This window comes from Octopus bimaculoides, chromosome 8 (assembly GCF_046866305.1).
Source record: "Octopus bimaculoides isolate indiv1 chromosome 8, ASM4686630v1, whole genome shotgun sequence".
Lineage (NCBI taxonomy): Eukaryota > Metazoa > Mollusca > Cephalopoda > Octopoda > Octopodidae > Octopus > Octopus bimaculoides.
In genome coordinates, this window is record NC_142935.1 from 75,511,221 (window position 1) to 75,533,132 (window position 21,912).

General features: G+C 35.5%; 2 protein-coding genes and 1 pseudogene across 6 annotated transcripts in view; 1 reads left to right on the plus strand and 2 right to left on the minus strand.

Annotated features, from left to right (window-relative positions):
- LOC106875674 (uncharacterized) overlaps positions 1 to 873 on the plus strand; it is a 55,880-nt gene extending 55,007 nt beyond the window's left edge. The window contains exon 18 of the mRNA XM_014923915.3: positions 284 to 873. Coding sequence (XP_014779401.1) covers positions 284 to 474 — 191 coding nt within the window. The 3' untranslated portion in view covers positions 475 to 873. The remainder of the gene's footprint in view (positions 1 to 283) is intronic.
- Positions 874 to 7,777: 6,904 nt separating this feature from the next.
- LOC149134448 (ribonuclease P protein subunit p25-like protein) lies at positions 7,778 to 8,463 on the minus strand (annotated as a pseudogene).
- A 351-nt stretch (positions 8,464 to 8,814) lies between these two features.
- Positions 8,815 to 21,912, minus strand: part of LOC106875671 (lysosomal cholesterol signaling protein) — a 50,339-nt gene continuing 37,241 nt past the window's right edge. For all 5 annotated transcript variants that reach the window (XM_014923912.3, XM_052970168.2, XM_089356654.1 and 2 more), the window contains 3 exons: positions 12,702 to 12,766; positions 9,491 to 9,622; positions 8,815 to 9,046 (listed from right to left, as the gene is read on the minus strand). In XM_014923912.3, coding sequence (XP_014779398.2) covers positions 8,857 to 9,046; positions 9,491 to 9,622; positions 12,702 to 12,766 — 387 coding nt within the window. In that variant the 3' untranslated portion in view covers positions 8,815 to 8,856. The remainder of the gene's footprint in view (positions 9,047 to 9,490; positions 9,623 to 12,701; positions 12,767 to 21,912) is intronic.

A 21,912-nucleotide genomic window follows, 5' to 3' on the forward strand; every position in this document is an offset into this window, starting at 1 on the left:
TAACACACATTTGCATCACATATTTTTCTGGAGGAACCATATTCATAATGTTAGGCTCTCAATGTATACCAGCATGCATGGTTTTCTTTCATTTGAGTCGTGCCAGTGCAATCTAACTTTGTCTTAAACAAACTGAAAAGAATCAATTTTGATAATTCCGGAACAGGTCCTGCAAAGGTTGGGAACACTACCATTCTCCATTCAAGTGTTTTGAACATTCTTTGACATTCATGTATAAGTACAGAATGATTATATATATATATTTTTTTTTTTCTTCTTCTAGGTCCTGAGCTGAAAATTGCTCTATTTGCACAATATTATAATCCACCAAATTTGGATCAAATCTTTCCTCCAATAGAAATTCCTGATCTCAATGAATTGTTTGTGAAAAAGAAAGCTCGCTTTAATCACCGTTCTAGTTCTGCTCACTGGGACTCCCCGATATTACGATCACATCTTCCTGTCATACACTAAATTTTGATGGGAAGAATATAAAAAAATAAATTAAATAAAGCAAAGGGGACATCACCTGAGACTTTTCTGTATAGTTTATCTTTCGTTTCTACATTGGTTTGTTTTTCGTTTTTACATGCTTGGGTCTAGAACTAGTAATATTTTAGATGTATAGCTGGGATAACTTATTTAGAATGTGGAATAAGGGAGTTGACTATTTTTCTTAACAATTACACTCTCTTATAATTCATACATTATGCTTCTTAACTGGATTTATTTTATTACACAATAAACATCCATTTGTAAATGAATATATATATTCTGACTTCATTCCTCATGCTAACATTCTTACATACATATCCACACAATTAGCATGCGTGTAAACTTGTACAACATCCAGAAATAAAATATTAAAATGTTTTCTTTTTTATGTTTATTATTCAAAGTTTTGTTATACTTATTTTGATGAAAGTATAATTGCATAAATTTGTTGATCAAGAAATACTAATATTTTTTAAAACATTTACTTATTATATAAAAAGAAATTTTGTTTTGATATAAACACAGAAGTATTTAATGAGGTATTCTTAAGAACTCATCTTTGCTAGAATTATTAGAGATCCATTAATTGAGCTGCTAAGAGTATTGATAATATTAGGCAAAATTTATTCCCTCAATGTATATACCAGTAGTTACCAGTCCCATTTTACAAATGAATCTGCACAATAATCCAATCTGTGCTACTAAGCATAAACAATAGTATTAAATAGCAACATGTATTATGTTTTTGTGCCTATGAAACACATATGTCTACAACACATATCACTGTCACCTGTGCCTTTTCCACTTGTGCTTCATTTCATTCCTTTCCTTCTTTCCTTAATCTTCTATGCTGTTTGTAGGACCAAAGTTGAGAGTAGATCTATTATTTGTCTGTCATACATTTCTCCCAGTATAGTCAAGGATGCCCCTGCATTAACATCCATTTGTGTTGTTTGCTGGTTCAAGACCAGTCTTGTATATTTTACTGGTACAGGAACCAACTACCTTGCATTCCTCCTGCCACCACTCCCTAAAACTTCTTCAGCTCTCCAGTCTATCTCAAAGCCTATATACAGGTGGCTGCATTACATACACTTTACTATCACTTCCCTCTTTTTTACTATTTGTCTACATTTTTACTCTGTCATCATAGGCACAAGTGTGGCTGTGGTAAGAAATTTGCTTCCCAACCACATAGTTCTGAGTTGAGTCTCAATTCATGGCACATTAGGCAAGCATCATCTACTACAGTCTCAGGCCAACCAAAGCCTTGTGGAGTAGATTTCTTCTGTCTTTACATTCTGAGTTCAAATAAGTACCAGTTGCATACTGGGGTCAATCTAATCGACTGGCCTTCTCCCCAAAAATTTTGAACCTTGTACCTAGACTAGAGAAGAACATGTACTCTGTTAAAAAGTATAGAGTAATCCTCCAGTTTAATGTTAAACTGTTTATATATAACTTGACAAACACTAACATGAAGATATATTATTATATACATTTTTACATCCATTTTTCCGTGATAAAATGGTTTAAACAAACATACAATTGAAACATTGTTTTTACAGCTGGATGGCCTTCTTGTTGCTAGCTCTCAGCTGTTTTACAAGAAAAGAACTGATCTGAGGATGCAGTTCTTAGTGACATTTTTGGTCTGAATGTTTCGAAATGATTGTGGTTGGAACTGAGACTAAAGTTTATTTTGACAACTACCTGCATCACTTGCACATCTCGTATTTCTGTTCAGTTCTGCAACCCGTGGTGATGTAAAGTCTGCTGTTTTATGATCTTTATAGTTTGTGGAAAGCTAGAGGACCTTGGAAATATTACAATAACCAGACACCTCCCACTGATTTCCAGAGGAATGAAATGATGTGATAATGAGTGTTCTAGTGCCCATGACTGCTGATTCTTATCTGCTGTGATCTATGTGTGTGCTTTTATGCCCCAAGCACCTATATGAGGGGATCTCTCAAGGCTAATAATGCAGTATTTATTCTAACAATACATCCATGTTAAGTTGAATGTAAAGATTACCTTTTGGTAATCGCTAATAATTAATCATGTATATTATGTATTTCTACTGTATTTATGAGTGCCTTTGTTTATTATGTCTCGAGTACTGTAAATGTTGTAGCTCCTAGTATTGTTTTCTGTATGGTTATTTTTGTCACTGAATGTAATAGTGCTCAAAAGAAAGAAAACAGTGGGTAGGTGCTACTTTAAGTTTGTTGTTTTGGATTAAGGTTCCTTGGTACCATAGGTGAAGCTGTATCTGAATAATGAGAGGATGAAATGGTGGTGTTAGTTGTGTATATATATATATATATATATACTTTAGAAATGTGGATAATAGATTAACATACAGTGGCAGTAAGCTTTTGGTGTATTGAATATGACTGAGCATAATTTACTGAGTCCTTTACACATGACATTCCAAGTTGTTGTCCATAACCTGGAGAGAGAAAAATGGACTTGCAACACAAAGACAGCTAACAGTCAGTTCAACCAGTTATGGATTAACCCTTTAGCATTTAAACTGGGCATATCTGGCTAAAGATTATCAGATAGGGTTGCTTTCGTGTGTGGCAGGTGCACAGGAACAGTAAGTAGTAGGAGCACAAGGGACTTAAACTCTTTCAAATGCCCAGGAGGCTCTCTTGAGGTAGTAGATAGTTTCTGCTATTTAGGTGACAAAATTAGTAATGGTGGTGGATGCTCTGAAAGTATTGTTTCAAGAATAATGATAGGGTGGAGGGGAAGTTCAGAGAACTACTACCTCTGATGTTAGCAAAAGTACTCTCCCTGAGTGAAAGGTAGGTTGTGTGAGAACAGCTATGTTACATGGGGTCTGACTGCGGAGGACATGTGTAGGCTGGAGAGGAATGAAGGTATGCTTCACTGGATTTACAACATCAGTGTGCATGACTGACAAAGTACAACTGTGTTGAGAGAAATGTTGAGCAGCATAAGAGGGATTAAATGTGGTATGCAGGAGAGGAGACTGCATTGGTTTGGACATGTGAGTGAAGACAGCTGTATACAGAAATGCCTGTGGCTGAAAATGGATGGTACCTATGGAAGAGGAAGACATGGGATGAAGTGAGGACTGATCTTAGGATGCTGGGGTTCATGGAGGAAATGGCAGTAGACTGAGATGTTTAGCAATATGAGGTCCTAGGGAAGACCCATCCACAAAACTGTGCTAGAAGAGTTGTGTCCCACCCACATGTAACAACATACTTTTCGCCCACTCTACCCTAAGAAATCAAACTAGCACTCCTCTTCTAATTGCTTCTTTCTCTTCCTCATATATTATGATTGTTTCCCAATCTTCTTTGTTGCCCTCACTGTACCACAGTGGCTCAATGTATCACTGCTCTCCACACCCACCACCACTCACTACCTATTTTTCTAACCAGGTTCTACATTCATATTCTTGTTGCTTGTGAGTATACCCTAGCACTAGACCATCTCTCTTACACTTTTGCTGTTTCCTACTCTCTCTCTCTCCTCTTCTTTTTCCTCTGACTAAGTAACCAAGTATCACCTTTATATCAACACACTTGTTTCTGGGCCTCTTTCTCACTCACTGGGTAACCATGTACCTCCTCAATAGCAAGACACTTATTTCTGCCTCTCTATTTCTGTTACACTCTAACTTTTCATCATTTGATACTGGATCACCTCTAATACCACCTCTGTTGTGACAAGACACCTGCTTGTCTCTCTGTCTCTTTGACACACTCTAACTTTCATCCTCTGATACAAATACCTTACCCCTCTCATAATTCCTTGTCTTGTAAGTTACTTGGTTACCCTGCCAGAACTGGTGCCATGTTAAAAGCATTCAGTCGACACTGTAATGTGGTTGGCATCTGGAAGGGCATCCAGCTGTAAAAATCTTGCCAAAATTAACTTCACATGTGCTAGTGTCACATAAAAAGTACTGAAATCTCAAACTCCCTCCCCACAGACAAAAAAGAAATGTTCAGTAGTGATAATTGACGATTCAAACGGATTTGTTTCAAGAATTGCTGAAATGGGATAATTTTAAGGAAATAGGAACACATGGGTCTGACAATGTTAGGTGTCACCGTTGTGCTGCCAACGAAAGAACATTTGGAGAGGATATTGAAACAAAAGTGGTTATTGGTGGTGGGAGGTAGAGTTGGACAGAGGAACTAGCAGAATTTTCAATGTACAAGGAAATACTAGAACTATATGGGATAGACATTCTGGAAGGAACGGGGTACAAAAGGTGATAAAGGGTAGAAATGGGATTGCCCAGAAGTGGGCCTGAGTAGCCCCATTCCTGTTCTTCATTTTCATGTTATTTATCTTGGTCATACGTTTGTTTTTTGATTTGCCATTCTGTGTCCCCACACGTGATGTGTTGGCCCCCTGGTGGACAATAAAGAATCAACAAACAATGATGAACCTTTGCACAAGTAATTGAAAGAAAAAAAAATTCATTGGTATAAAAGATACCATATGAAAATTATCACATAAAATGACAATTGAGTAGTTTGGAAACATTTTACTGTTCTTCCTTAACAAAATGAACAGCTAACATTACAAGAGTTTAATTTTGAAAAGGATAGGTGTTCTGGATTTACTTTATATTCAAATTAATTAAAGCAATTGCATCCTTTTGTTGGAGCAAATATGATGAAGTGGGCAATCACAAACTTGAAAAAAATTTAGATTAAGGGAACGATAAGTTTTAAGAATGACGAGTTCAGTTAATAACTATCAAATCAACACCAAATAAATCACATCAGCTCAAAACTTGGACAAGGAGCATCACTTTTAGGTGAAATTGCAGGGAGAGGCAGAGAAAAATGCTACTCAAATGACATTGAGTATTACAGTTAAATATATTCAGTTTGTTTTCACATACACTATAGGAAAGTATGAAGTCTTATTTCTAATAAGCCATTGAATAATGAACACATTTTCAGCTACACTTTCACTTAAATGGTACAGAAATTAAAATGTTAAATTTTTAGAGTTCTTGAAGCAATCATTGTATTTCTTAATGCAATGTTCAGTTCAAGTTATACAATTGAGCTAACTGAGAATTTGATGAATTATTAGTTCTATGTAATATTGATATAGAGGAACAAGAAATATATTCATAAAAATATTTGTCTATGTACATGTAGCGAAGCTTCTCTCTCTCTGTTATATATACATGAATGCGGACGTAGCAGATAACAGCTAGCCTTCGACCGCATCTTTGGCCCCTGTTGTGTCCACCACTCTGATTGGTTGGTATTGGCGCATTTTTGTCGCTAGTTCTATTTTGCGCCAGGGTGCAAACCAACCAATTGCAGCCTTCTGATAAGGTCACGTGGAACAGTTTTCTGAACCCCTGTTTGAGCTGATTATTTTTCATAAATAGCTGGCTTGTCTGCGCTAAAGTTGTCGCAGCCTTAGACCTTCTGATGTCTAGCCGCTGACCACAGAGCACCAGCCAGTTCCAGCGACGACACACCACTGTTCAACTAACTGTTTACTACAAGCTTCTTCGTCGCCAGCGTCTACACAGACATATTAACGTACACACCAAACCAGCAACGCTAACATAACTTTCTCCACAGTTTGTGTGAAATGCTTCACCAAGGTTAGCAGCCAGAATACAACCTGCGAGAACTCCTGTACCAAGTAACCAGCCACAGCCTCAACTTCTTACATGACATGTGTCTTACTTCGGCTCTGCCTTCAACGCCACAACCTCTTGGTACAGCACCTCTATTACTGAGTACCTTAGCTACGAACTGGTATTTCTCATCCTTGTGTCTGGACTTTTAATGTCCTTATTATAGACTGTTTTCTATGCTCTGTATCTCTTGCATTCATATACATATTTGTATACACGAAGGCCTGTCTTATATTGTGTTTTACTATGTCGCATTCACTCACACAGACATTCTAGTTGACAACCAATAAAACCCTTACTTTTATACATTTGTACCGGTTGAGCCTCTCTCTTTTCTTGTTGGCACTTACCTCATTCCATCTTTTGTTTTTTATATTTGTGCCAACCGTGTGATGCGCTAAAGGAGCCGTTCCTTCGTCACCATCTCCTGGTCACATGGTCGCTACATGCACAACAGTAAAGTATGAGGTTTTATTTCTAATAAGCTTGAATAACAAACATTTTTAACTATCCTCAGTTATTACTTTCAGTTAATGGTAAATTAAAATTTTAACCAAATAATTTTTAGTTCTTGAAGTGTTCATTGCATTTTCTTAATACTGTGTTCACTTAACAAGGCATTTTTATAGAATTAAAATGGGTTTATTGATGATTTGCTACATGTTGTGACAATGTATTCAGTCCATATGGAGAACACATTCTATGTTTGTATCACAATGCTTCAAGCAAGCTATAATGCCATTCAAATACACGTTCCAATGTGTTGTAATAGGACAACTTAAAGACTTGGCATCATGAAGGGAATTCTTGCCTTAGAAAAGAAATAAAGCCAAATATTCTTTACTCTAGACACAAGACCCGAAATTTTGGGGGAGGGGGCCCAGTTGATTAGATTGATCTCAGTATACAACTGGTACTTAATTTATCAACCCTGAAAGGATGAAAGGCAAAGTTGACCTTGGCAGAATTTGAACTCAGAATGTAAAGACAGACGAAATACTGCTAAGCATTTCACCCAGCGTGCCAATGTTTCTGCCAGCTTGAAACAGGTGGTTACATTATGCCTTCTCTTTGAAAGCTGAGGTCAAAGTAAAAGGAGGGACTCCCTATGATCAAGTACCTGCTGCCCTTGTGGGAATGGGTTAATAAAAGAGTTTCCAAAGAATGTAGACACAAAAAGGTGGTTCAGCACAAGTCAGAATTAGAATGGCTATTTGTGGTGTTGTACATGGCTAAAAGGTGACGAAGGAATTAAAGTGAGGGAGTTGGTGAGGGAGAAGTTTAGACAGTCATGGAACCAGCAAGGCTATACAGGGAAACACTTGCATATATCACTGATATTCTTATAAAAACCCAGAAATCAAAAATTAGCCAAGGAAGCATTTTGAACCTTGAGTATGAATTGCTAATATTGGCACAAAGTAAGGAAACCAGGATTTAAAAATGTAGCAAATTTTAAATTATTCAATATTAGCATTTTAACTGAATCTGTACAGAGTGTTTTGTTCAATGTTCTTAATTCTGCCTCCGGCTAATTTGTGTAAAAAAAAAAAAAAAAAGCTGGCAGAGCTGAAAAAGAAAACAAAAAAAAAACACTTTTGTACAAAGTGACTAAAAAGGAGGATGATTACATATTGTGCAGTAAACTTTAGCAAAGGGATACATGCCACAAATCCATATAGCAATGATAAAAACCGATAGAGGGGGGGGGAGCATGAAACGGCCAAATCCACTTTCTCTAATATAAGAGACTTATTCCTGTAAGGTTTTTATTTTGAGCTGAAGGCGTTTTCCATTTCCTGCATTTAAACTGCTTTTGTTTTTTGTAAGCTGGATTTCCTTCATATTTTCCATCTTCCAAGTCATCCTGGATATTGCACTTCCCAGGAGCTTGATACCCTGGTTCATTAACATCAAGCTGGTCTTTAGATAACAAAATAGAGATACATGGAATGTCACGGTTCACAATTAATTTTTCAAGTCCTTATATCTTGGGCAGCCAAGTTTCTTTGACTCTTTCATGTGCCAGTGTGCTCAATTAATGAAGGCCCTCTATCTTGTGTTTCATAATCTCAGCACAGGTGATCGTCTTAGTGATTGCTGGACCACTTCCAGTCCAAACTATCCGTTTGGTATTGGAATTCTGCATTTTGTTCAAAGCAAGTCCAATTAAATTACATATCTTACTGCCATAGTGGACAGTCATTACAATATTATCTTTATGTAATTCCAAATTCCTTGACAGTGACAATATCTCCTTTAGTGTAGTTTTCAATTTTGATATAGAAGAGAGCATTCAATATGTATGGCAATATCAGATATTGTCAGAACTGAGTGGTTGGTGTTAGGAAGGGCATCCAGCCGTAAAATCCCTGCCAAAACATATACAGTAGCCTTCAATAGATTTTCTAGCTGGCCAGCTCCTATCAACTGTCCTACTCATGCACGCAGGGAAGATGGATGTTAAACGGTGATGATGACATCTGACCCAAATAGTATGTTTTATGTTCAAACTGGCCATCTTCCAGCTTCTCAAAGCTACAAGATAATGCATGATTAATTCAAAACAACATGAATGAATAAGCATTATACTTGACAGAGTAATCTGAAGGCTAAAGGGTTAAGACATTTATAATAAAAACAAAACGACAGTGTTTTAAAAATCTCTTTTTACAAGTTAAAAACAAAATGTACATTTAGAAACTGTACAAATGCATTGTGCTAAAATATGTTTTCTTCTTATTGACACTTTTAATCTCATTTCCTTGGAGTAGTTTGACTGCATATTCAATAGCCTCTGAGCTGTCACCAGCAAGACCTGCATCTACCAGCCACTTACATAAAACTTTACCTGGGAATACTGCACGGTAAACCTTCAGGTTATATCTGTAACAATAAGAAGCAGTTATATTTTAAACACATAAAAACAAAGTTCTGAACAGAATTTCTTTGTTTCTTCATTCATTAAATATTTTAAAACTGAACCATACCACATTGATATACTTGAACTGATATTATTCCTAACAAGTAACTTACACATTTATGAATTTATAAAATAGGCATTTAAATTGCTGGTTATATGTTCAACATTGAGTTAAGAGAACTCTAATACTTACTGTAATAATCTGGTAAAGACTTCATTTGTAAGTGGATTTATTTCATACATTAATAATAATTTTATATAGAGTATAATTCTTTTATACATAATAATGTGAAGAAGTTAGTGAACTTGTGATCAAACAAAAAATACTTAATTTTAAGTCATTACTGAGATTTGGGAAGTGGAACATAAACAATGATGAATTCATTTGTAATAAGTAGAGATCCTACCTGATATCTCTTTCTACATCACCTCTACAGTTTGTTTTGTGATATTTCTTAAATTGGTGACATTTTAGTTGTGTAGCTCCATCAATTTTGTTGATACCATCACCTTCCGAACAACACTTAAAGCAGCGACAGCTACAATAGATAAAGTTTATGTAAGTTTTCTTTGGAGCAATGCTCATAACTTATTTTTCATTGTTGAGTATATTTGTTGTAGTTCCACCTTCATACAATATCATCAACCGCAAATCAACTTAGCAGGCTCAATTTTTCTATAATCAGGTGATCTCAGCCAAATTTATGTAAAGGTATGATCATTCCTTTATAAGTAGCTGAAACTGTCGATGGGGACTGAGTCACTGATTTGGATAACCTATAACTAAATGACACACTAGCATGCCAACCAGAAATTTTAGTATCAACTAAATGACACAGAGTGCTAACTAGGGAATATATATATTCATTTTATACCCAAGTTCACACCAAGAAAAGAACATTGTTTCAACTTTTTAGAGCTAAACGGGAATTAACAGATATTATTGCCAAATGAATCCAAACAAGCTATCTTTGATCAGATAGTTGTACTAATGCTAACAATTTCTTAAAATGGTCACAAATTTAGGAGAAAGTCGATTTAATTTACCCTAGAAATTTTTCTTGAGGGTTTAACCAGAGAAGAGAGAGCAGTGCCAATAACTTTTTGGAGAACTTTAAAGAATGGTAGGGAAAGGAAACCATGACTAATGGGTCACAGCAGTAAAACACATGCATGAAGACCTCAAATTATTATCCTGAGACTGGGTAGTGGATTAATAAGTCTAGCATCTAAAGAACGGTTCATCCAATCAGCTTTCAGTTTCCATTAACCTATTTTCACTCATAAGGCTAAGGTGAAGCCCAGACTATAGAAGAAGACTCTTCCCAGAGGTGCTATGCAGTCCCATGAAATATGGAACATCATGACTGCAAAATAAAATTCTTACACCAAAGAATTTAGCAAAGACCAAATCCTTCCAAACAAGTAAGGAAACAGACAAAATCACAGATCCCTTCAGGGAGATGGCCCTGCTCAATGTATAGAAAAGGTATTCATAGAAACTTCATACAGTGTACCCAGTGCAAGTTATGGATACATAATAGGTACAGTGGTCACAGGAAAGTTAAAAGTTTATTGAACCTGCACATCTTTTGCACACTATGTAGTCTTTGTGTGCAGCAGATATGCACAACAAATGTACACAAAATAGACTCCCTCAAATGTCAGTGAGGATTCTTAGAAGTAGTAAGTAGTTTCTGTTAGCTAGGCAACCAAGTTACCAGTGGAGGAGGGTGGTCTGAAAATGTAGCTGCTAGAATAAAATTGGCTGGGTAAAGTTCAGAGAGCTGCTACCATTGCTGATAACAAAGGGCCTCTCCTTCAGAATGAAAGGCAGTTTGTATGATGCCTGTGTACGAAAAATTACACTGCATAGCAGTGAAACATGGGTTGTGACTTCAGAGGGCATGTGAAGACTTGAAGAAATGACACCAGTATGCTCTGCTGGATGGGTAATGCTAGTGTGCATATAAGACAGAGGGTAAATGATTTAAGAGAAAAATTGGGTACAAGAGGCATCTGATGAAGTGTGCAAGAGTGAAGACTGCACCAGTATGGCCACGTGACGCATATGGATAAGGACAGCTGCATAAAGAAGTGCCAGTCTCTAACAGTGGAGGGAACTTGTGAAAGGGGTAGACATGAGACGAAAAATTATTTTCAGAGGTTGAGCCTCACAAAGAAGATGACAAGGGACCAAGACTTTTGGCAATCTGCTGCGCTTGAAAAGACCTGCTCAGCTAAGTAAAATCATGGCCATCCATAAGCATGTCCTTTATGGCCATAACCCACCCTTTTCCTCTCTCACACACACACATAATTCTGTCCTCTGGCAAAACCCACCCACAATCCATGTCTCCAAAACCCCACCACCCACTGCAGAAGCACAAAACCATATATACTGGGCAAATATCAGTACCAGATAGCAAAGTAATGTTTTCTCATTAACCTACATCAGATTTTGCTAACATTCTACAGTACATTTAATAAAGTATTTTGACAGAACATCCATCAACTTTGTAACTTGCCATTAAGAACTTGGCTGAAGTTCTCTCTTCAGAGAAGAGCATCCTTGGGACATGAAGAAAATACTTGACTGATTTCCTAAATTCAGTCAATAAAATCTTCCGGTGGATATGAGATGCATCTAGGGATGGAAACTTATCTCACAAGCTGAAATTATTAAGGTGATTAAAATGTTTAAATGTGGTAAGGCCACTGGGTAGGATGAAATTCAGTCTGAGATGTTAAGAGCCTTAAGTAGGAGAAGGTATTCTCTGGGTAATTTGTGTATGCCAAGTGGATTAGACCTCTGGAAAGACACCAAAGCAATGGCAATTTGGAGTGGTAATCTGTTTTTAAAAAAGGGGGAAACAAAAGAATGCTCTAATTAAAGAGGATTCGCCTTGTTAAACCTTCCTGGTAAAGTCTACACTCAGTGTCATATTCACAAACAATGAGCGGTAGGAAGCCAAATTGGATGCAGGTACTGGCATAGTAAGGTGCCAACTTCAGCAACTGATCCTCAGAATAGCAGAGATTGCTAAAAAATCCAAACATGCTATCATCAATTTGGATTTTGTACCTATCCTCATTTATGCTATGAATGTTGAGTAATGACCAAAAGGATATGATTACGAATACAAGTGGCCAAAACAGGGTTTCTCCAAAGGAGATCTGAAGTAATGTTACCTGATGGTGCATAGCTCAGAGATCAAGGAGTCTTTCCAGATTGAGTCACAACATCTCTGCATTGAGAGGGTTACAGCTCTGGTACTACAGACATGTGAGTAGAACGTCACAGGAAAGAATCACAAGACAGATTCTTCAAGCTGAGCCAACCAGCAGGAGACATAAGTGAAACAGTTGGATGATATCCATAACATCAGTTGGTCATGCTTGGAAATTCTGTTGGAAAGTGTAATGAAGTCAGCTTCTGATAGGATCCTATGATGTATGTGCCTGATGACTCCACCCACTGACACTTTTAAGAATAATGGGTGGTGAAAATTGACATATGGGTGGATGAACATTTAAAAACAAACAAATTAACAAAGCTAAATGCAACTTCTATGATAAAAATAATTTGGAGAGAACAAAGCAAAAATCAGTTGTTACCTGGCAAGAAAAGCTCCAAGTCGCATTTTGACATCAAAACCAAAAATAACAAATAAAATGAGTCCCTAGAAATAAAATTGAAGTAATAACCATTAATTAATTATTTATTAATTATTAATAACCATTTATTAATTACCAAGATAAAAGTCAGGAAAAATATAAATACATTAAAATTTGTGAATATATCAAAAATGTCTTCATATTTTGTTCACAATGCTGAAATTAACATGATTTCTTCAAAAATTCATTTTATTTATTTATTTTTTTCAATGTTTTAAATTTCAGAAATTCATTTCCAGAATTTGTGCATGATGCTTGATACAACACATCTTGTTATACAATCTGTATGGCACTATTCCATGATAATGTATTTCAGAGCTAGAAATACCTGGAATCACTACCCTCACAAGAATAGTAGAGCCTCTTGGAGATTACACTCTCATTCATCATTAAAGCTCATGCAATATCCAGAAGATATACTCAGGAGAGACACTAATATCAGTCAATTATATCAAGCCTACTACTAGACTGGTGCTTATTTTTTTGAATCCAGGAGGATGAAAAGCAAAATTGGCCTCTGTGAGATTTGTACTATAAGCATAAAGGGCTAGAACTACATACAATAAGGTATTTTGTCTGATACTTTAATGATTGTACCAGTCCATTGCCTACAAAAAGAATAAGACAGACATTCAGGCTAGCAGAAACTGAAGTAAAAAAACAGTTTTAGATTATTTAGAGGTATTATTATTGTTTTGTTGGCTAACGTTGTTGTTCTTATCTTGTTACAATCTTCTATTATTGATGTTAGTTCAGATCTACCCCTCCTCTTTTGTTTTATTCTTCAAGATTTCCCTCCTCTCAGTTAGGAGGTACAAACACTTTCACACACACATGATGGGAACTTCTACCACCAACCAAATTCAATCACAAGGCTTCAGTTGGCTCAAGGCTATAGCAGAAGACACCTGTGCAAAGTGCCATGCAGTGGGACTGAACCTGAAGTAAGCTTCCTAACCTCACAGCCATAAAATATATTTAAATACATTTCATATATTTTTATAAATTATCAAAAATATCCCACTTGTAAAAACTTTCTTTAACTTTTATAAAAACCAAGTTAGTAGAATGTAATCTGACCTAGCAATCGGCTCAGAGAAGTTATTATAAATACATTTGCTACATTTACAAGGTTTAGCAGAAAGCACTGAAGCAGTACAAACATCCATAACATTTGATAAGTGGGTAAACATTTGCAATCTACCCATTTATTTGGGCAGCTTACAGGAACATTTTCATTCAATAGAATACTTCCAACCATGCAAAATATTTCAGAAGAGAAACTCTCAGGTTAGCATCTGATAGAATTAGTAATTCAGCTACCATATTTCTAATCTTATTAAATTGTTCCTTTTGAGTTTATTTGTAGGAACAAAATAAATAAATACCTCACTGCTTTCTTTGACAGAATATCCTTCTTTTTGGGAATTCTATGTAACACAATGGACTTTTACTAGTAGACCATTTTCTTAATTACAAAGACTGCTTGATAATTTCCTAGCTAAGTTTGATGACTTGTGGAAGCTGAAGCCCTGCTATGCATTTCTTGTAAATCCATCTGTGGTTGATGTGATCAATGATGGATGTCCAATTTGCGAACTTCTGGTTACAAAATCATCTACTGAGGAAATGGAACTAATGGAATTACAGGAGGACCTGGGTCTAAAGATGATCCATAAATTCCAGTCTATAATTGAGTTCTGGAAAGAAGTTATAGAAATCTGAAAAGACTATAAATGAGGGGTGTACACGTGCTTTACCTTTGCCAAGGTGCCTAACTGTTATCTTGGAATTGATTTGCTTACAAGAAATGGAGAGATCAACAGTGAAGAGACTGGAAATCCAAGACAAATAAAGATATACTGTATTGCACACATGCCAACATAGAGTCCTTATTGACTTAATATTGGGTTTTCTATAAGGTGGCGAGCTGGCAGAAACGTTAGCTCCCCTCTGTGTGTAACCCCTTGTGGGCAGTAAAGAAATAAGAGACGTTAGCATGTTGGGTGAAATGCTTAATGGTATTTCGTCTGTCTTTACGTTCTGAGTTCAAATTCCGCCAAGGTCAACTTTGCTTTTCATCCTTTTGGGATCGATAAATTAAGTACCAGTTGCGCACTGGGGTTGATCTAACTGACTGGCCCTCTCCCCCAAAATTTTGGGCCTTGTGCCAAGAGTAGAAAAGAATCTTGGGTTTTCTATGTTTTGATTTTTAAAATTAGTTTCGGAGAGATTTCCTTAAATTTTAACTATTATTTATAGAAGACAGAATTCTTAGTCTGACTAAGCCCGGGCAGCAGCTGTGATACTTTGTAGATGTAGGCTTGCCAACATTCTACAGCATGAGATATTGCACATTGCAAGACGTGAAAACTGAGATGATGTGAATAAGAAGTGTGTACAAATGGATAATAATACACTTGTACTTAGTGATTCTGAAAAGAAAAAGAGGCATGGAAATGCTTCTATGAAATGCTACTGAATGTAGAAAACCCAACAAAGAGACCAGATATTTTTATTGACAATAGTATGATGAAATAATTAGGGACACAAAGTCAGGAAAAGCCCCTGGACTATCAGGAATTACTGCTAAGAATGCTTAAAATGCAGGAGTAGGATGTGGCTTAGTTATTTGCACAGTCAATGAGGTTGTATACAAAGTTGTTTTAGCAAAGATACAAGAGTCAGTAATATGACACAGTACAGAAAGTTATTAAACACATTGAAAATCAAAATACAAAGGTTGACATGATACATGTTCAAATAACTAGGACAAATTCAATTTGTACAAACATTGGTTTCATTCTAGAAAGTCATAATGAAGAAAGTCAACAGTTTACAAAAAGATTCAGAAGGCAGTATTTTGTTTTGCTATTAAAAAATTAGTTATTTTTACATCCTGTAAGAACACTAAACAATTGTGTGCAAAAGGATTTTTACTGTTTACGAAAATTAACAAACATTAGAGCCTCAGTTTGAAGGAAATGTAGTGAAAGACATGAATGGATCAGGTTTCACTAACTATATATTTTATCAGAGTTCAACTGCCATAAATATGAGTATGAATATTGATTCCATAATGTGGACGCTAGTACTGCTAAAAGAACAAAATTCTGCAAGCTGGATATATCAATTAAACAAATTCTTTGAAGCAATAATTGGAATGTCAAGTGAAGAACTTATAGAAGAGTCAAAGTTGCTCAGGATAACTTAAATAACTTCTCAATCATTCTGAAAATATAATAGCTAAGGAACCAAAATATATCACTTTCCATGTTTTAGATGAAGCTGACAGGATGAGGAGCTTCAAAGTGACATGGTTGACCATCCAACATACTAGCAGCAACTGAACTAACTTTTTATCTGAAGGTACATTGGGCAGAAGTTGTTGCTTGAATCCGTACAACGCCAACCCTACCTGGTTTGCATCTGACGAAGCGCAACTAACTCGCACCTCAGTGAAAAATAGTTTTATCATGTCTCACTACATTGTCATTCATAATGACTAGCATAGAAGCATGAGAGTCAATCACTGTAAAGGTAAAAGAGATGCTTTAGAGAGAGGAAATTATAGAAGTATCAAATTGAGGGACTAAATCATGGAAGTTACAGAAAGATTTATAGCTTAAATAATTAAAAAGAGATTGGAACTAAATGAGATGCAGTCTGTTTTTGTGCCAAGGAAAAGTACTCCTGATGCTCTCTTCCTAGTAAGACAACTGCTGAAGTACTTAATCAAAAGTAATGTGCTGTATTTAGCATTTGTTGACCTGAAGAAAGTCATACAAGCCATGTACAGAAATACTGCCAGTAAGTTGAGTTAACAATGAGTACAGTGATGACTTTAAAGTGCAGTCCATCAGAGCTTGGTTCTCAGTTCCCTTCTATTCATCACAGTCCTACAAACCATAACAGAAGAATTTAAGAACAGTTGCCAGTGGGAAGTTCTATATGCTAGTGATCCCTTTCATATACACTGAACCGCAAAAAAAAAACCCGCAAGATGTGTATGACCATGAAATATGTTTTAATTTCATTATGGCAGAGATAAATTTTCATAAATCTGATAAAGTCAATTTTTTGGATGCACTTTGACCACAGTCTATGGGTCATCATCATATGTTCTGGTAGTGGGCGGATCCAGCACATCAAGATTTTAGGGCATGACATGTTCAATACCATGTGTGCCCTCCCTAGGTGTTCAAAACGGCCATACACCATTGTACATGAACTGCATGAGGCAGCTCACAAAAGCCATTGGTACCTGTACCCACATCCTGAGGAAAGCTGCTTCCAGTTCTACATGAGTTGTCAGCCTTAGGACCACCTGGTTCGGCCGTTTCTGGATTTCATCCCACAGGTGTTCAATTGGGTTCAAATCCAGGCTGAGAGCCGGCCATAGCATGGTTCTGACTACAAATTATCTTCCTTTCTTAACCACCATACATTGCTCTCCCCCAGGCATTATATGCAGGAAATCCATGGAAGTCCATGTGAGAGGGAGCATTGTCCTGCTGGAACATGTGGCTATGGTGATGTGCGAAGAAGGGCTGTGATGCTATTTCCTCTGCCTTTACCAGCATTTTGGAAACCATGGGGCCCAATTGTCTGATTCAAGTCTATAGCACCCCAAACCATGATGATTTGGTCACTCCAAGTGTCTCACCATGACACACGCATCTCTATAGCATTCACCCCTCCTATGCCACACCCTCACTCTGCTATCCGAAGTGGAAATGCAGTACTAGCTCTCATCAGAGAAGACTATTGACTTCCATTGTTTATGTTCCCAATGTAGGTGCTGTGTAGACCACTGCAGTCGTCTCTGACAGTGGTCAGCAGTGAGGACAGACCCTCAAGCAGGACAATGGCAATGCAGGTTGTTGGTGGCCAGTCAACGTCATACTGCATCATCACTGATGGGTTGCTGTCCAGTGCCAGTGGTCTCACAAGTTGTCATGCTTGCCGGTCTGAAGCGATCACAGAGGTGTTGCAGGTGGATGAAGTGGTCTTACCTGGGCGAGAGCATCCTCTGCGGGCACAGTCTGAAGTGCTGTTGGTGTTGTTGTATCATTGTTGCAGGCCACAGATGGTGCTGACAGACATGGACATTGTAAGCTTTCACAACAACCAGGGCACACTGTCCTGCTTGCAATCGGTTGATAGCTTGTTCTCTCTGCACTGCTAACAATTGGGTCTTCCTGATGCATCAAAATTACGAATGCCAGGAATGCGTTTCAAGTTGATTTTTATACTCAAAACCTCCACAAGATGCACATGCATTTTGGTTTTCATGACAACTGTTTTCTAATGCCACCCACAACATTCAACACAAGTGTGCTTTGGCATCTCGTTCCAGGGAAAGTTGAAAGGTTACCTGCAATTTGGGTCTCAGCCATAAACTACCATGTATTGGAATATTTACACTTACATCCCCGAAATAAATTTTCAGAATTTACCATACAAAAATGACATTTGAAAGAAATCACATTTCTTTTGCAGTTCAGTCTAGTTGAATTACCTCTGCTGGAAAAATTAAAAAGAAATTCCTGATGTGGAAGCAAAACTTGTAATCAGAAGGTTGCAAAGTCAACCAAACAAATAATAAAGTTTTAGTAAGTAGAGAAAACAGACAGATCTCTACCTCCATCAGGGAAATGGCCTTGCTCAGCATGTAGAAAAGGAGTAAGTAGGAAAATTCTATATGGAGTACCTAATGTAAATTATGGATACACAAGTGATGCAGTGTATCATAGATAGGTTAACAGAGAAAGTAGACTTTTGTATGTGGTAGATGCTCAGGAGCAATAAGCACTAAGAGCGCAAACGAAATGGACTTTCTCAAATGCCCAGGAGGATCCCTAGAGGTAACAGATGTGGAGGAAGATGTTCTGAAAGTATAGTTGCTAGAATAAAAACAAGATGGAGAGAGTTCAGTTAGCAATCAGCACTTTTTATACAACTGTTCTCAACTCTACGGCCATACAAACATTTCCTTCTCTTGTACATTACACCTGATTTCTCTTATACCCGTGTACTCTCTTTACACATTTGCTTTTTTGTCAAATATGCACACTGATGTTGCACTTGGAGCATACTACATCCAATAGAGCATACTACATTTCTTTCTGGTCTTCACATGAAACACGGGCCCTGAATGCAGAGTGTATTCAGGCCCATGTTTCACTACCATGTAGCATTGCAGTTTGTAAATAAATATCATACAATCTGCCTTTAACTCTTAGAGAAAGACCTTTTGTTTCCAACAGACGTAATAGTTCTCTGAACTTTCTCCATTCTGTTCTTATTCTAGCAACTATACTTTCAGAACATTCTCTTCCACTGTTAATTAGGTGACATTTATATATATATATATATATATAAAAACAAGCACACAACTGCATCCTCTCATTCAATTTCCTCCTCAGGCCTTTTGTCTGTCTATCACTAACTCCTTCATTACTTACCTAACTGCAATACTTTGCTAGTGTAATTAAAAGGGAGTAGAACTATATTTGATCATCTTTTTCTTTAATACCAATTTCTCACTTCCATATATATACATATATATATATATATATATATATATATATATATATATATAGTTAAAAAAAACAATAACAAAGAAACAAAAAAACAACAAAGTGAGGACGTGATATGGATAGTATTATTGGACGCTCAGGAAGGAAAGAGAGAGTGTATGATGTTTCGGGTGTAGCCCTTCGTCGGAAAGATGGAAAGTGCGGAGAATGGAAGAACGGAGAAAGAGGAAAATGGTACCAATGCCCACGAGGTTACATTATATATATATATATATATATATATATATATATATATATATATATATATATACATATATATATATGTACATATATATATATATATATATGTACATATATATATATATGTACATATATATATATATATATATATATATATATGTACATATATATATATATATATATATATATATATATATATGTACATATATATATATATATATATATATATATGTACATATATATATATATATATATATATATATATGTACATATATATATATATATATATATATATATATATATGTACATATATATATATATATATATATATATATATGTACATATATATATATATATATATATATATATATATGTACATATATATATATATATATATATATATATATATATATATATATATATATATATATATATATACATATATATATATATATATATATACATATATACATATATATATACATATATACATATATATATACATATATACATATATATATATATATATATATATATATATATATATATATACATATATATATATATATACATATATACATATATATATATATATATACATATATATATATATATATACATATATATATATATATACATATATATATATATATATACATATATATATATATATATATACATATATATATATATATACATATATATATATATATATACATATATATATATATATATACATATATATATATATATATACATATATATATATATATATACATATATATATATATATATACATATATATATATATATATACATATATATATATATATATACATATATATATATATATATACATATATATATATATATATATATATATATATATATATATATATATATATATACATATATATATATATATATATATATATATATACATATATATATATATATATATATATATATACATATATATATATATATATATATATATATATATATATATATATATATATATATATATATGTACATATATATATATATATATATATATATATGTACATATATATATATATATATATATATATATATATATATAGATTCCCATGCCAGTGGCATGTAAAAAGCACCCACTACACTCTCGGAGTGGTTGGCATTAGGAAGGGCATCCAGCTGTAGAAACATTGCCAGATCAGATTGGAGCCTGGTGCAGCTGCTGGCTCTCCAGACCACAGTGAAACCGTCCAACCCATGCCACCATGGAAAACAGATGTTTTATGATGATGATGACGATTGTCACTCTCCACTTGACATTTTACACTGATCACTCTTCTGTACTACAAATTATCTCCCTTTCTTAACCACCATACATTGCTCCCCCACCCCACCCCAGGCATGATATCTGCCTCTCCACTCACTCTTATGCAACCCACACATCTTTACTCTGTCTACTCTCCCTCTCATCCTTCCTCTGTTTGCTGTATTATTACTATTCTTCTACTTCTCTCCTATGTTTGTACAATCAGTCATTACCTACTCTTCCCTTCACCTCATATGTACTATCAGCCATGCCTCCACCCTTGTTCATCACTCACTACTCTCATCTCTCAATTCTACCCAATTTCTACAGTTATCACCTACTCTTCCATCCATCTATTTATCATTAACCGCTCTTCAACTCTTATTCTTCATTATATTTTCCCTCTCACCCATTCCCCCATCTCTAATCATCCTTCACTACTTCATGTACTCTTGCAGCCTCTACTCACCCACACTCCCTGTTCTTCTGTCAACACTCACCTCTGTTCACCTTCTTTTAGCTTCAAGGTTCACCTTCTTTTAGCTTCAAGGTTCACCCCTGACACTTCATCATCACGATTTTATCTTTCTTTCCAGCTTCACCTATACATTCTTCTATAATGTGAGTAGCCATGTAGCTCCTTTACAACAAGAAACTTTTCAGTTCTGACTCCTTCTTCACTTTAATTTCTCACCTCCATACATAAAGCCAACTTCCTCTACAGTAGCTCCACTCTGCTGAAGGGAATCTTAGTTTTGCAAGCTGCATGGGATAACCTCACAGGTGCTGGTAGTATAACTCTGTAAAGTAGATGGCATTCAGAAAGGCATCTAACTTTAGAAAGCATGCCTGAGCAGACATTGCAACAATGTCTAACTGCCTGATCCATGCCAGCATTGAAAATGGTGGTTAAAAGGTGATGATGTTGAGTTGATGAGGATTCCTTCTCATAATGTCTCTTTTTTATCATACTCTTTAAAGTTATTATGAACTGTCTAGGGCTTGATTTCTAAAGAAAATTCTGCATATGCAAAAAGATTGTAAGGTGGAAATAGCAAAAAAACTT